This window comes from Carcharhinus amblyrhynchos, chromosome 13 (genome assembly GCF_965287045.1).
Source record: "Carcharhinus amblyrhynchos chromosome 13, sCarAmb.v2.hapA, whole genome shotgun sequence".
NCBI lineage: Eukaryota > Metazoa > Chordata > Chondrichthyes > Carcharhiniformes > Carcharhinidae > Carcharhinus > Carcharhinus amblyrhynchos.
The window spans coordinates 63,288,559-63,304,507 of record NC_137336.1 but is presented as its reverse complement, the minus strand read 5'-3'; the positions used below and the strand labels follow the sequence as shown (position 1 = coordinate 63,304,507).

Here is a 15,949-nt window from a genome sequence, read left to right as displayed (position 1 = left end):
ACCTCACTTGCCTTCTCTGGCTGGCTAAACTCCTTCCGCCGTTCTCCAGAAACAGAACACTCTTCCAGGCCGCCCCATGCCTCTAATAACCCCTACAGTGTGAACGTGCCTCCTAATTTGTCACTTCCTTCAAAATACCATCTATCAGCAGAGCTGGCAAACAGGGTTGGAACCTGGACTAATGTCAGGATCCTATTCCCGGATTGAAAATTCATCTCTGAGTCTAACTTTTGGTGTTGCCGAGCAGGATGTGCAGGATCAGGGGAAGTCGATCAAAGAGAATTTTAATTGCTTATAACTCTTATGACTGGGAGTTCGTCTGGACACAATTTGTATGCAACATGAATGTTAGAGCTCTGGACACTGAGGACTGAGGCAACTCAGCAGAAATCAAGTTCTCCCAGAGATCTCGACATGAATCACTGAAGATTCCCTTTGTATTACAAGCAGCTTGCCTGATCACTTCCCTTTACAAAGGGGGAGGGGATACAAATGCTTTCATGTTTAGTCACTGAGTCTAGGCTTCCAGCATCAGCATGGGCCTATGTTCCTCCTCTCAAAATGTATCGACTGCCATGCCCTGCCCTGTCCTAGTTACAGGCAATAATGTACCATAAGATATGGGAGAAGAATTAGGCCATTCAGCTAACTGGGTCTGCTCCACCATTCAGTCATGACGGATATGATTCCCACCCCCATTCTTCTGCCTTCTCCCCATAACCGTTATGATCCCCTTATTGATCAAGAACTTATCTATCTCTGTTTTAAAGACACTCAATGACCTGGCCTTCATTGCTCTCAGTTGCAAAGAGTTCCACAGATTCACCACCCTCTGGCTGAAGAAATTCCTCCCCATCTCAGTTTTAAAGGAGAATCCCTTCATTCAGAAGTTGTGCCCTCGAGTTCTAGTCTCTCCCACTAGTAGAAACATCTTCTCCACGTCCACTCTATCCAGGCCTCTCAGTATTCTGTAAGTTTCAATTAGATCCCACCTCATTCTTATATACTCCATTGATTATAGACCCACTCCTCATATGACAAAGCCTTCATTCTTGTGCACCACCTCTGGACCCCCTTTCCAAGGCCAGCACATCCTTTCTTTGGTAGGGGGCCCATAACTGCTCACAATGTTCCAAATGGGGCCTGACCAGAGCCTTATACAGCCTTAGCAGTACATTCCTGCTCTTGTATTTTAGCCCTCTAGAAATGAATGCACACAGTAACCAGACTTGTATTTATATAACTTCTTGAATGTAGCAGAATGCCCCCTAGGTATCTAATAGTGGCGAGGGCATCTGCTAGCGAATGCCAGATGTTAATTGCACGCGTTCTGTGTTACCGAGACTCTTTTTTTAAGCCCCAGAAAGAACAATCACATCACCCCTCCATCCTCCCTTGAACTTGAATTCCTCAGTCAGTTCTGCAGTGTCATAATGCTTCAATAACTGCAGAGTTGTACTGCAGAATTTTGGGCACTGCATTAATAGTCAGTTTGATTTTTATGAATGACTTACTGTCCCTGCCTGTATTGCAACAACACAAACTGATTTTTATTTTTCGTGTGTGAGTGTGGACAATGTTGCTATTGACAAGAGTGCGCAGTGATGACAAACAAAAGTCTGTTGTTTTAGACTTGACCAGAAAAGGCAGATTTTCTTTTGCAGAGTTGGGGTGGTGGGAGGGAGGAGAGTGGGTGGGGGGGGGGGGGGGTCGTCTGTAACAGTCACCATGATTACATGAGCCTGGGAGGTGGCTAAGTGATGATCTATTATTAGTAAATGGCTGTGAAAAACTTCATTCCTGTCACCAACACAGACTTCCCTTGCTCCTTCTCAAATATTGCTTCCTCGAGGGACATATGCACAAAATTGGAACTTCTGAAGAAATGAGACACTGCAGTCTTTGTAACACCCATGAATCTTGGTTTATTTCGTAAGAACATAACAAACTACCAGAGGTAATAGTAGAGGCAGATACAATTTTGTCTTTTAAAAAGTGTTTACACAGTTACATGAATAAGATGGCTATAGAGAGATATGGGCTAAACGCGGGCAATTGGGAGTGGCTTAGGGTTCCTAAAAGAAAAAGCAACATGGACAAGTTGGGCCTAAGGGCCTGTTTCCATGCTGTAAACCTCTATGATCCTAAGTGGCAGAGGGAGTAAGCCCCTCGATCCTGCTCTGCCAATAAAAGGGGAGATGGTGGTACAGTGGTAATGTCACTGAATTGGTAATCTAGAGGCCCAAGTTAACATTCTTGGGTGTGGATTCAAATCCTATAACTGATGGAGTTTAAATCCAATTAATAAGTGTGGAATATGAGTAATAATGACCATGAAACTATCATCATCAGTTGTTGTAAAAACCCATTTGACTCACTAAAAAAATTTGCCAGCAGGTTGGGCAGCATGGTGGCATGGTGGTTAGCACCGCTGCCTCAGAGCACCAGGGACTGGGGTTCAATTCAGGCCTGAGGTGACTATGTGGGGTTAGCACGTTCTCCCCTTGTTTGCATGTTCTCCCCGAGTTTCCACCGGGTGCTCCAGTTTCCTCCCACATTCCATGAATCATAGAATCCTATAGTCTAGAAGGAAGCCATTCAGCCTATTGAGTCTGCACCGACCACAATTCCACCCAGGCCCTATCCCCATAACCCCATGCATTTACCCCAGCAAGTCACCCTGGCGCTAAGGGGCAATTTAACATGGCCCATCCCCCTAATCCGCATATCTCTGGACTGTGGGAGGAAATATGGAGCACCCAGAGGAAACTCGTGCAGACACAGGGAGAATGTACAGACTCCACACGGAAGTGACCCAAGCCAGGAATCGAACTCGGGTCCCTGGCGCCATGAGGCAGCAGTGCTACCATGCCACCCATGGTTTGCGGATTAAGTTGGTTGGCCATGACAAATTGCCCCTTAATATCCCAAGTGTATGTTAGGGGGATTAGTGTAAATAATTGGGGTTGTGGCCTGGGTAAGATGCACGGTCAAAAAGAGTCGGTACAGACTCGATGGGCTGAATGGCACTGTAGGCCTTCTCTGATTCTATACCTGATGTGGTATACGTGTGATGCCAGACCTACAACAATCTAGTAGCCGCCTAACTGCCCTCTGAAATGGCTCAGCAAGCTACTCAATTCAAGAGCAATTAGAAACGGGCAATAAATGCTGGCTTTGCCAGCAGCACCCAAATCCCATGAAAAAATTAAAAAATAAGATCATGGCTGATCTGAACCTCAACTCCACTTTCCAGTCAGTTCCCCATTACCTTTGGTCCCCTATTGTTCAAGTTGCGATATAGCTATGTTGAAACATGTCAAGGTGCTTCACAGCAGCATTATAAAACAAAGCATGACACAAATCACATAAAGAAATATTTAATACAAATCAGAAAATGCTGGAAAATCTCAGCAGGTCTGACAGCATCTGTGGGGAGAGGATAGAGCCAACTTTTCGAGTCTAGATGACCTTTCGTTAGAGGAGAATGTTTGCAACAATGATACGAAAAATGAGAGAGAGGCAACTAACTGAAAAGATTGAGCAGGCTGGGGCTGATATTGCTGGAAAGATATGCCCAAGAGGAGAGCTTTGATCTCTTTGAAATAGTGAAGGAGATTGATAGGGTGAATATGGAGAAAATAACAACATAAGAACCAGGAGCAGGAGTGAGCCATCTGGCCCCTCAAGCCTGTTCTGCCATTCAATAAGATCGTGGCTGATCTCCACTTACCTGCCCACCATAACCCTTAATTCCTGGACTGTTCAAAAATTTATCTTTGCCTTAAAATTATTCAAGGAGGTTGCCTCAGCTGCTTCACTGAGCAGGGAATTCCACAGATTCACAACACTTTGAGTGAAGAAGTTCCTCCTCAACTCAGTCCTAAATTTGCTCCCCCTTATTTTGAGCCCATGCCCCCTAGTTCTAGTTTCAAATCTTTCCACTAGTGGGGGAGTCCAGAACAAGTGGACACAAACAATGAAATAGCCACTAATAGTGAAAATGCGTAATTCTTGCTTTGTCAACTGTTTGAAGTAAATAACATTAACATACTTAAGGGGAGATTTGGGCCAGAGTTCTCCAATCTCGTTTGTCCTGTCAGCCAAAACATTCACTGCAGTGGGACCAGAGAATCCCAGCTGCGGGTGAGAGAATTCCAGCCTTGATGTTCAAACAAGGGAGAAGGGTATCAAGACATAGTGTGAAGGAAGCTTGTGTGAAGTATAAAAACTGACATAGAGCTGCTGGTTGAATGTCCTGCTCCAATGCTGTAGTTTCTATGTAAAGCTGAACATTCTTGATAAAAAATCACGTTTTACATCTCAATAGATTAGTGGGTTGGAATATTTGAAAGTGAATTCTGATAGTCTAAAAATCTGTCAGATTTACTGAGGTGTGAAATGGGGTTACTTAACTCTGTCTTTTGCAGGGAACTGATGGCCTCGACTTACGCTGAGACTCACTATAGCCAGACTGGAGAGCAAAGAACCAGCTATCCTGACCGCAAGGTGAGTCTGTGAAATGTGGTATGTGACTGGGAAGAACTGGATACACGGTGGCTCCAATGGCTGATCTGAGAGAACAGAAGCTGGAGCTGCTGTAAGTGTTACCTATTGTAAGAACATAAGAAGTAGGAGCAGGAGTAGGCCATCTAGCCCTTCGAGCCTGCCCCGCCATTCAATAAGATCATGGCTGATCTGAAGTGGCTCAGTTCCACTTTCCCGCTTTCTCCCCATAACCCTTAATTCCCTTGCCTACCAAAAACCTATCTTCCCGTGTCTTAAATATATTTAGCGAGGTAGCCTCCACCACTTCAACAGGCAGAGAATTCCAGAGATTCACCACCCTTTGAGTGAAGAAGTTCCTCCTCAACTCCGTTCTAAACTGTCCCCCCCTTATCTTGAGGCTGTGCCCTCTAGTCCTGCTATCCTTTCTAAGCGGGAAGAATCTGTCTACCTCTACCCTATCCATCCCCTTCATTATCTTATACATCTCTATAAGATCCCCCCTCATCCTTCTAAACTCCAACGAGTACAGACCCAGTCTGTTTAGTCTCTCTTCATAGTCCAACCCCCTCATCTCCGGTATCAGCCTAGTGAACCTCCTCTGCACCCCCTCCAAGGCCAAAATATCTTTGCGCAAGTGCGGCGACCAAAACTGCACACAGTACTCCAGCTGTGGCCTCACCAGTGCCCTGTACAGTTGCAACAAGACCTCCCTGCTTTTATATTCTATCCCCCTTGCTATAAAGGCCAGCATCCCATTCGCCTTCTTGATCACCTGCTGCACCTGCAGACTGGGTTTTTGCGACTCATGCACAAGGACCCCAGGTTCCTCTGCACCGTAGCATGCTGCAGCTTTTTGCCCTTTAAATAGTAATCCCTCCTACTCTTATTCCTGCCAAAATGGATAACCTCACATTTGCTAACATTGTACTCCATCTGCCAGGTCCTCGCCCACTCGCTCAGCGTATCTAGATCCCTCTGCAGACTTTCCACACCCTCCGCACAATTTGCTTTTCCACTCATCTTTGTGTCATCAGCAAATTTCGACACCCTACACTCAGCGCCCTCCTCCAGATCATCTATATAAATGGTAAATAGCTGAGGCCCCAGCACCTATCCATGTGGCACTCCACTAGTTAATCATTTGACAGCATGTTGCTGCGCAGTGCCATGTAAATAACTGGTACGGTTGTCCTCAGACATCCAAAATACCATGTATGGTCTTGCATTTTATAAAGCAGAAACAGTCACGAGAAAGGTTAATTTTAAAAATCCACCTAGCTAAATAAAACAAGCAGCTTGTATCATTAGCCTAAATTTTGAGATCAGGGGCAAATGGACGGTGCTCACTTCCCATTACTCTTACACTTCGCACACACTTTCTTGCACTGTGACTTTGGGTAATTAGAAATACCAGTGTGGCCATGGGGGATTTGGCCCTTGTGTGAATGGGGAAAGCAATGGTGTGTCTCCTTAATTTATCTTGAAGAATTCTCACACTGAGATGTACAGAATTTAAATCAGGAATTTGAACTGGAATAAATAAGTCAAACTAAGATGATTTACAGAATGTAAATTAAGGAATGGGAAGGAAAGATGCGGTTAAGAGTGAAAAATAAAAGAGGCAAAATAAATTATAAAATGTTTTTTACCCTTTTAATAATTTCTAATAGTAATTAAAATCTGAGAGAATGAGATTCCATATTTGTTAAAATACATTTTTGGTGCCAGGCCATTAAAAATTCTCTTGAAAATGAATGGAGAATCCTAATGTTTTCTAGGAATATAGCCTACAAGTACCCCAACATTGTGTTGCATGTATTTGAGTGGTGAGCCTCTCAGTGAGGCACCAGTAGTGATGCTTGTGGAGGAGCAAGGCAATATGGATAACACATCCTGATTTTTGTATTTAACTGTGTACATGTTAGGAGGTGGGTAGTTGCTGTCCAATTTACAATGTTAGCGAGCTCTGATTTCTTCACTGACATTCCTACTGCAAAATCCAGGCTGTTGTAACGTTTTTCAGAGCCTCAACATGCCTCAACATGTTTTACAGTCAATGAAATATTTAGAACCGTGTTCACTGATGTTGGCAACCAATTAAAGTACAAGATGCCATAAGCACCAGATGGGCAGCGTTTTCTGGGTTGCTATTGGTGGGCATTGTGGGGGTGGGGCAGGATCCGTAAGATTACCGGGGTGGCCTTGCTGCTCCCCTTCTGTCCAACCCTGATCAATCCACAATACAGACAGCTAGCAAAGCCTGTCCTTGCCCTGACCTAGCCCGCTCCATCAAGCTTAAGGAGCCAGCTAAGGGTCCATTTCTGCATCAGCCTCACTTTTGAGGTCAGTGGGAGGAGTTCAGGGATGGAGAGGAAGCCCGGAAGGCCACCCTGTTGAGGCCACAGGCTGGAAAAGGGTCTTAGGCATGAGGATAGAGGGGGTTGGGGGTGGTGAGGAGCATAACTGTAAGTGTGCATCCATCACTGGTCCTCTTTTTTTGTTTTGTCATGTGTTTGGGGTCTGGATGGGGTTCTTTGGGTAAGTAAGCAGCTCAACTCTGTAGTTTATTAAAATCATGGCTGTTTATTTAGAACTACTGTCTACATATTGGGAGCTCTGCATAAGGTTGAAATTCCCCTCCGACCAAATCTTTGCTGCTCAGTCATGTCACGTGGCATCACCATCATATGTTTCTGATGTTAACCCTTTACTCTACACACTCCCGTTCAGGTCCAATGCAGTTTTGACAGTTGAAGCCTCATTTCGTTACATGGACAAAGATGTTGAGGAACTGGAGTGGGGGAAAGATCAAATGATTTGTATTCTGTGAATTTTCTATATATTACCAATAAGTCACATCATCATTATCTGTGCAGAGTTCAGAGATGTTCTACTATTTGAAGCTTTGGCTCCTGTGTTAGTGGGTGTGGTAAGTTTAAAACCCACCTCTTGCACAAATCCAAGCTTGCTGAACAAAGATTTTTCAGTCATGAGGCGCAGACCTCAGTTACCTTTTCCCAGCAAGGTCATCGCATGGATAGCCAGAAAACACCGACATTACACTTCAAGAATTGGGGCTCACAGCACAAGAGTTTTGAGTAACAGGACTGGGAGGAAGTCAGGGTTCTGAGCTCTGAATGAATGCACAGAAACTCGCACAGATTTGCTGCATGAATGACCAAGATTCACTGGACCATGAACACTGAAGGCAAAATGTTTATCATTCTCCAGTGTTGCTGTAAGCTGGACTAATCTAATTGCTGTTCCACATGATATCCAGGCAATGCTTTGTCATTATTAACCTGTTTGCTTGTGTTTCAGGCACACTGCTTTTATCATGGCAACGTGAAAGGTTTCAAGCACTCCAGTGTAGTACTAAGCACGTGCAGAGGACTGCGGTAAGATTGCCGATGCATGCATTTGACAACCTTGAGTGACAAACCACTTCACAATGTTAAAAATATCATCATTATATTTGCAAATTTGGGAGGCGAGGGAAGAGATTGCAGAGCCCCTGGCGATGATCTTTGCGTCGTCAATGGAGACGGGAGAGGTTCCAGAGGATTGGAGGATTGCGGATGTAGTTCCTATTTTCAAGAAAGGGAACAGAGATAGCCCGGGAAATTACCGACCGGTGAGTCTGACCTCAGTGGTTGGTAAGCTGATGGAGAGGCTTCTGAGGGACAAGATTTACGAACATTTGGAGAGGTTTGACATGATCAGGAATAGTCAGCATGGATTTGTCAAGGGCAGGTCGTGCCTTACAAGCCTAGTTGAGTTCTTCGATAATGTGACTGAACACATTGACGAAGGAAGTGCCGTGGACGTAGTGTACATGGACTTCAGCAAGGCGTTTGATAAGGTCCCCCATGCAAGACTTCTTGAGAAGGTGAGAGGGCATGGGATCCAAGGGCCTTTGGCCTTGTGGATCCAGAACTGGCTTGCCTGCAGAAGGCAGAGAGTGGTTGTGGATGGGGCTTTTTCTGAATGGAGGTCAGTCACCAGCGGAGTGCCTCAAGGATCTGTTCTGGGACCCTTGTTGTTTGTCATTTTCATAAATGACCTGGATGAGGAAGTGGAGGGATGGGTAAGTAAGTTCGCTGATGACACGAAGGTCGGTGGTGTTGTGGATGATCTGGAAGGATGGCAAAAGTTGCAGCAGGACATAGATAGGATGCAGGACTGGGCGGAGAAGTGGCAGATGGACTTCAACGCGGATAAATGTGTAGTCGTCCATTTTGGCAGAACCAACGGGATGAACGAGTACACTATCAAGGGCAGAAGTCTGAGTAGTGTTGAGGAGCAGAAGGATCTTGGGGTCCGGGTCCACAGGACTCTTAAATCGGCCTCGCAGGTGGAGGAGGTGGTCAAGAAGGCGTATGGTGTACTGGCCTTCATTAATCGAGGGATTGAGTTTAGGAGTCGGGAGGTAATGCTGGAACTTTATAAGACCCTTGTCAGGCCTCATTTAGAGTATTGTGCGCAGTTCTGGTCGCCTCACTACAGGAAAGATGTAGAAGCTATTGAAAGGGTACAGAGGAGATTTACAAGGATGTTGCCTGGACTGGGAGGCATGCCTTATGAAGTTAGGTTGAGGGAGCTGGGACTCTTTTCCCTGGAGAGACGAAGGTTGAGAGGCGACCTGATAGAAGTTTACAAAATGTTGAGAGGAATAGATAGGGTGGACTCTCAGAGGCTATTTCCCCGGGTTGAAATGGTCGCTACGAGAGGACACAGATTTAAGGTGCGGGGAGGGAGGTTCAGAAGTGATGTTAGGGGTAAGTTTTTCACTCAGAGGGTGGTGAGTGAATGGAATCGGCTGCCGTCAGTGGTGGTGGAGGCGAACTCGCTGGGGTCTTTTAAAAGACTCCTGGATGAGTATATGGGGTTTAATGAGATTGAGGGTTATAGATAGGTCTGTAGGTTGGTAGGTGATGATGTGATTGGCGCAACTTGTGGGCCGAAGGACCTGTTTGTGCTGTAGTGTTCTATGTTCTATGTTCTAAATTGCCACTCAAATTATACAAGTAAATTTTTCTTCAGTTAAGCAGATGTGTGGGTATGATTGAGGTGGTGATGGGGTTGGGGATATGGATTGATGTGGGGCAAGGGGCAACACTGCACATGGCATGAGCCAACAGTGGCAAGGTTGGCAATTATTACACAATTCCTTGATGCCTTGAGGTGGTGACAGTGAATCTTCTCCACGAACCACTGCAGTCTTAGTGATGATGGTGCTCCTATGATATCTTTCAATGGAAAACTCATAAGCTTGCATTCCTGTAGCACCTTCCACAGGTGTAGCATTCCTGTAGCACCTTCCACACCTTCTGTTCCGTTGGAGCAGAGTCGAGAGGCAGCGATTTTTGCGAGTAAGGAGGCAGTAAAAAGGTGCGTTTTTTTTTTCTGTTTATTTTGCTTAACTGTTTAATTCTAGTTTCAGTTGCGAGTTTTTTCGGCGGTTTTTTTAAATTAGTTAGAAACCGGAAGTCGTCACTAGGGCGTCAACCGGTAGTTGTAGTTTTTTTTTCCAGGCCTCTAACCCTATAAATTAGTCCAGAGAGGATACCCGATTCTCTACACTAGTGGAGAATCCCACCCTCCCACCTCCTCTAACCTAATTATAAGTGTGGGGAAGTTTTTTTTTATATTTTTTTACTTTTTTTGCTGTTACCTGTTTCAGGGATGGCAGTTCGGGCAGTGTGCTGCATCTCCTGTGGGATGTATGTGGTGAGGGAATCCAGTAGTGTTTCAGGGGATTTTACTTGTAGGAAGTGTCTTAGATTGAAGCTTCTGGAGGAGCGTGTTAAGGAGCTGGAGGTGGTATTAGATGAGCTCCGCATAATTCGTGAGGCAGAGAGAGACATTGATAGGAGTTTTAAGGAAATAGTCACTCCTAGTAATCAGTCTTGGGTCAATGTCAAGAGGAGGGGAAAGAAGCATGTGGGAGGAGAATCCCCTGGGGCTGTTCCCCTCCAAAATAGGTTTTCGGTCCTGGAGGCTACAGTTGAGGAAGCATCAACTGGGGATAGCCAAAGGGAGCAGGACTCTGGGGGTGAGCCTATTGTAAAAGCTCAGGTGTCTAGGGGATGCAAGAGATTGGGCCTCGTGATTGGGGACTCTACAGTTAAAGGGACGGATAGGAGAGTTGGTAGTAAGGGTAGGGATTCAGGGCTGGTGTGTTGCCTACCAGGGGCTGGGGTCCGGGATGTGTCAGAGGGGATATTCAAGACTCTTAGGGGAGAGGGTGATCAACCCCAAGTTATAATTCATGTGGGGACACATGACATAGGGAGGCTAAGGGAAGGGGATATTAAGCAGAGTTTCATGGAGTTGGGATGGAAACTAAAGGCCAAGTCAAACAGAGTGGTTATCTCTGGACTCTTGCCTGTGCCACGGGATAGTTTAGAGAGGAATAGGGAGAGGGAAAGTTTGAACTTGTGGCTGAGGGGATGGTGCAGGAGGGAGGGGTTTAATTACTTGAGCAATTGGGGCTCATTCTGGGGAAGATGGGATCTCTATAAGAGTGATGGTATACATCTGAACCAGAGGGGAACAAATATCCTGGGGGGTAAATTTGTGAAGGCTATGCGGAGTGGTTTAAACTGATTCAGAGGGGGGGTGGGATCCTGGGTAGAGGGGGTGAAAGTGAGGGGGGCATAGAAGGGGATGGCATTGCACGGCATTGTGAGGGTGGGGCGGAGCGAGGTTTGAAATGTATATACTTTAACGCGAGGAGTATTCGCAATAAAGTGGATGAACGTGCAGCGTGGACCAGTACCTGGGACTTTGATGTTGTGGCCATTTCAGAGACGTGGATAGAGCAGGGTCAGGAATGGATGTTGCAGGTGCCGGGGTACAAGTGCTTTAGTCGGAGTAGAGAAGGAGGTAGAAGGGGGGGTGGAGTAGCATTATTGGTCAAGGACTATATCACAGTGTCAGAGAGGAAGTTTAATGAGGATTTGTCTGTTGAGGTAGTATGGGCAGAAATTAGAAATAGGAGAGGAGAGGTCACCCTGTTGGGAGTCTTTTATAGACCTCCAAAAAGTTCTAGAGAGGTTGAGGAAAGGATTGCAGAGACGATCCTGGTTAGGAGTGAAAGTAATAGGGTAATTGTTATGGGGGATTTTAACTTTACTAACATTGATTGGAATAGCTATAGCTCTAGCTCGTTAGAGGGGTCAGTTTTTGTTCAAAGTGTGCAGGAAGGTTTTTTAACTCAATATGTAGATAGGCCAACTAGAGGTGAGGCTATATTGGACTTGGTGCTGGGAAATGAGCCAGACCAGGTGCTAGACTTGGAAGTTGGTGTGCTTTTTGGTGATAGTGACCACAATTCGGTTACGTTCACCTTAGTGATGGAAAGGGATAGGCATGAACCTCGGGTCAGTAGTTTTAGCTGGGGGAAGGGTAATTATGAGGCCATTAGGAGAGAATTAGGAAGCATTGGTTGGACTAGGAGGTTACAGGGACTAGGAACGTCTGAAATGTGGAGTTTTTTCAAGGAGCAGCTACTATGGGTCTGTGATAGGTATGTCCCTGTCAGGCAAGGAGGAATTGGTAGGGCTAGGGAACCGTGGTGCACAAAAAAAGTTGATTTGTTGGTTAGGAAGAAGAAGGAGGCTTATGTTCGGATGAGGCTTGAGGGCTCGGGTAGTGCAGTAGAAAGCTTTAGATTGGCTAGGAGGGAGTTGAAGAGGGAGTTAAGAAGGGCTAGAAGAGGGCATGAGATGACTTTGGCTGATAGGATTAAGGAGAATCCTAAGGCGTTCTATAGGTATGTTAAGAATAGAAGGTTGGTCAGGGCAAGATTAGGGCCAGTTACAGACAGTAGGGGGAAGTTGTGTGTGGAACCGGAAGAGATTGGAGAGGCATTGAACCATTATTTCTCTTCGGTGTTCACGCAGGACAATATGAATGTAGCTGAGGAGGTCACTGGGGTGAAGGGGTGTAAAATAGAAAGTATTGTAGTTGATACAGAGGATGTGTTGGATATTCTAGATGGGTTGAAAATAGATAAGTCCCCTGGTCCAGACGGGATTTACCCTAGGATTCTATGGGAGGCAAGAGAGGTGATTGCAGAGCCACTGGCTCTGATCTTCAGGTCGTCGTTGGTCTCTGGTATAGTACCGGAAGATTGGAGGACTGCGAATGTTGTCCCATTGTTTAAGAAGGGGAGCAGAGACTTCCCTGGGAATTATAGACCAGTGAGTCTTACTTCTGTAGTGGGCAAGGTTTTAGAAAGAATTATTAGGGATAGGATTTATAGTTATTTGGAGAGTAATGAATTGATTAGAGATAGTCAGCATGGTTTTGTAGCGGGAAGGTCGTGCCTTACTAACCTTATTGAGTTCTTTGAGAAGGTGACCAAAGAGGTGGATAGGGGTAAGGCAGTAGATGTGGTATATATGGATTTTAGTAAGGCGTTTGATAAGGTTCACCATGGTATGCTTCTGCAGAAAATGCAGATGTATGGGATTGGTGGTAATTTAGGTACTTGGATCAGGAATTGGTTAGCAGATAGGAGACAGAGGGTGGTGGTTGATGGTAATTATTCATCATGGAGTTCGGTTACGAGTGGTGTGCCTCAGGGATCTGTTTTGGGGCCACTGCTGTTCGTAATCTTTATTAATGATCTGGATGAGGGTATAGTTGGGTGGATTAGTAAGTTTGCTGATGACACCAAAGTCGGAGGTGTGGTAGATTGTGAGGAAGGGTGTCGAAGTTTGCAGGGTGACTTGGACAGGTTGCAGAGCTGGGCCGCGAGGTGGCGGATGGAGTTTAATGCGGAGAAGTGTGAGGTAATCCATTTCGGTAGGAATAACAGATGTGTTGAGTATAGGGCTAACGGGAGGACTTTGAATAGAGTGGAGGAGCAGAGGGATCTAGGTGTATGTGTACATAGATCCCTGAAAGTGGGGAATCAAGTAGATAAGGTTGTTAAGAAGGCGTACGGTGTCTTGGCGTTTATTGGTAGGGGGATTGAATTTAGGAGTCGCAGCGTCATGTTGCAACTGTACACAACTCTGGTGCGGCCGCACTTGGAGTACTGTGTGCAGTTCTGGTCCCCACATTACAGGAAGGATGTGGAGGCTTTGGAGAGGGTGCAGAGGAGGTTTACCAGGATGTTGCCTGGTATGCAGGGGAGGTCCTATGAGGAGAGACTGAGGGATTTGGGGTTGTTTTCACTGGAAAGAAGGCGGCTAAGAGGGGATCTTATAGAAACATATAAGATGATTATAGGTTTAGATAGGGTGGATGGTGATAGCCTGTTTCCTCGGATGGAGAAATCTAGCACGAGGGGACATGGCTTTAAATTAAGGGGGGGTAGTTATAGGACGGATGTCAGGGGCAGGTTCTTTACCCAGAGGGTGGTGAGGGACTGGAATGCCCTGCCTGCTGCAGTTGTAAATGCGCCTAGTTTGGGGGCATTTAAGAGATTGGTGGATAGGTTTATGGACGAAAAGGGATTGGTTTAGATTAGTGGGTCAATGTTTTTTTTTAAAAATAAGACTGGTCGGCGCAACATTGTGGGCCGAAGGGCCTGTTCCGCGCTGTAATGTTCTATGTTCTATGTTCTATGTTCTACAGGCTCACAAACAACAGCATTCTTTTCAGTAGGCATGGTCAAGGGAATGTTGGGAAATGCAACAATCAGTTGCTAATTATCCGGGCCCAATAATTGACCAGATAATCTGTTCTTGTTGCTAGTGGATTAGGGGTAAGTCAGGAAGATTCCGCGTACTTAAAAAAAAGCCATTGGCTTTTATCTCAGCGTAAGAAGTGAGATGGGATCTTTGTTTAATGTCTCACCTTAGGAAATCAGGAGGTGAGTTACTCTCCACAGAATTCCCAGATTCTGATCTGCTGTTGTAGCCATAGTATTTGTATGCCCGTCCCTGTTCAGTTTCTGATCAATGGCAACCCCTAGGATGTTGTTTGTGGGAGAATTCAGCAATTGTAGTGCCATTGAATGTCAAATGGAAATGGTTAGGTTCTCTCAGTAGATATGGCCGTTGTCTGGCACTTGTGTGGCTTTGATGCTACTTGTTACTTAACAGCCAACAGTAACTGTTGTTCAGACATTGTTGCATTTGGCCAAGGCTGCTTCAGTATGTGAGGAGGTGCAGATGGTCCTGAATATTGTGCAGTTGACAGCAAATATCCTCACTTCTGACCTTATGAAGGAGGGAAGGTCATTGAAGCAGCTGAAGGTGATTGGAACCATGTGCTCATATCTTTGAATCCAGTACAAGAGTGTTAATATTGAAGCAAGACTGATTCCTCCCCCAGGAAATTCCAGTAATGATGATAAGGTAGACAAGTCCCTGGGACTGGATGGAAGGCATCCCAGGGTTCTAAAGGAAATGGCAGAGGTGATAGCGGATGCCTTAGTAATTATTTATCAAAATTCGTTGGACTCTGGGGAAGTGCTGGAAGATTAGAAAACAGCTAATGTTACACCGCTGTTTAAAAAAGGTAGCAGACAAAAGGCAGGGAATTTTAGGCCAGTTAGCTTGACGTCCGTAGTTGGAAAATGCTAGAATCCGTCATCAAAGAAGGAATAGCGAGACACCTAGGAAAGAATGGTTTGATCAAGCAGACGCAGCATGGAGTCGTGAAGGGGAAGTTGTGTTTAACGAATTTATTGGATTTCTGTGAGAATGTGACTAGTGCGGTAGACAGAGGGGAACCGGTGGATATTTCCAGAAGGCGTTTGATAAGGTGCCTCACAAAAGGTTGCTGCAAAAGGTTAGGGTGCACGGAGTTGGGGGTACGGTGTTAGTGTGGTTAGAGGATTGGCTGTCTAATAGGAAGCAGAGAGTTGGAATCAATGGGTGCTATTCTGGTTGGCAGTTGGTGACTAGTGGAGTGCCGCAGGGATCGGTGCTGGGGCCTCAATTGTTTACCATTTACATAGACGATCTGGAGGAGGGGGCTGAGTGTAGGGTAACGAAATTTGCTGATGACACGAAGATGAGTGGAAAAGCAAATTGCGTGGAAGGTGCGGAAAGTCTGCAGAGAGATCTGGATAGGCTGAGTGAGTGGGCGAGGACCTGGCAGATGGAGTATAATGTTAGCAAGTGTGAGGTTATCCACTTTGGCAGAAATAATAGTAGGAGGGATTATTATTTAATGGGCAAAAAGCTGCAGCATGCTACGGTGCAGAGGGACCTGGGCGTCCTTGTGCACGAATTACAAAAACCCAGTCTGCAGGTGCAGCAGGTGATCAAGAAGGCGAATGGAATGCTGGCCTTTATAGCGAGGGGGATAGAATATAAAAGCAAGGAGGTCTTGCTGCAACTGTACAGGGTACTGTTGAGGCCGCAACTGGAGTACTGTGTACAGTTTTGGTCGTCGCATTTGCGAAAGGATATATTGGCCTTGGAGGGAGTGCAGAGAAGGTTCACTAGGCTGATACTGGAGATAAGGGGGTTAG

The 15,949-nt window shown here is 45.7% G+C and overlaps 1 protein-coding gene across 1 annotated transcript in view; it reads left to right on the top strand.

The window, feature by feature from the left end:
* Positions 1-15,949, top strand: part of adam19b (ADAM metallopeptidase domain 19b) — a 142,004-nt gene that overhangs the window by 68,931 nt on the left and 57,124 nt on the right. The window contains exons 4-5 of the mRNA XM_080200929.1: positions 4,431-4,509; positions 7,831-7,907. Of these exons, the coding sequence (XP_080057055.1) occupies positions 4,431-4,509; positions 7,831-7,907 (156 nt within the window). The remainder of the gene's footprint in view (positions 1-4,430; positions 4,510-7,830; positions 7,908-15,949) is intronic.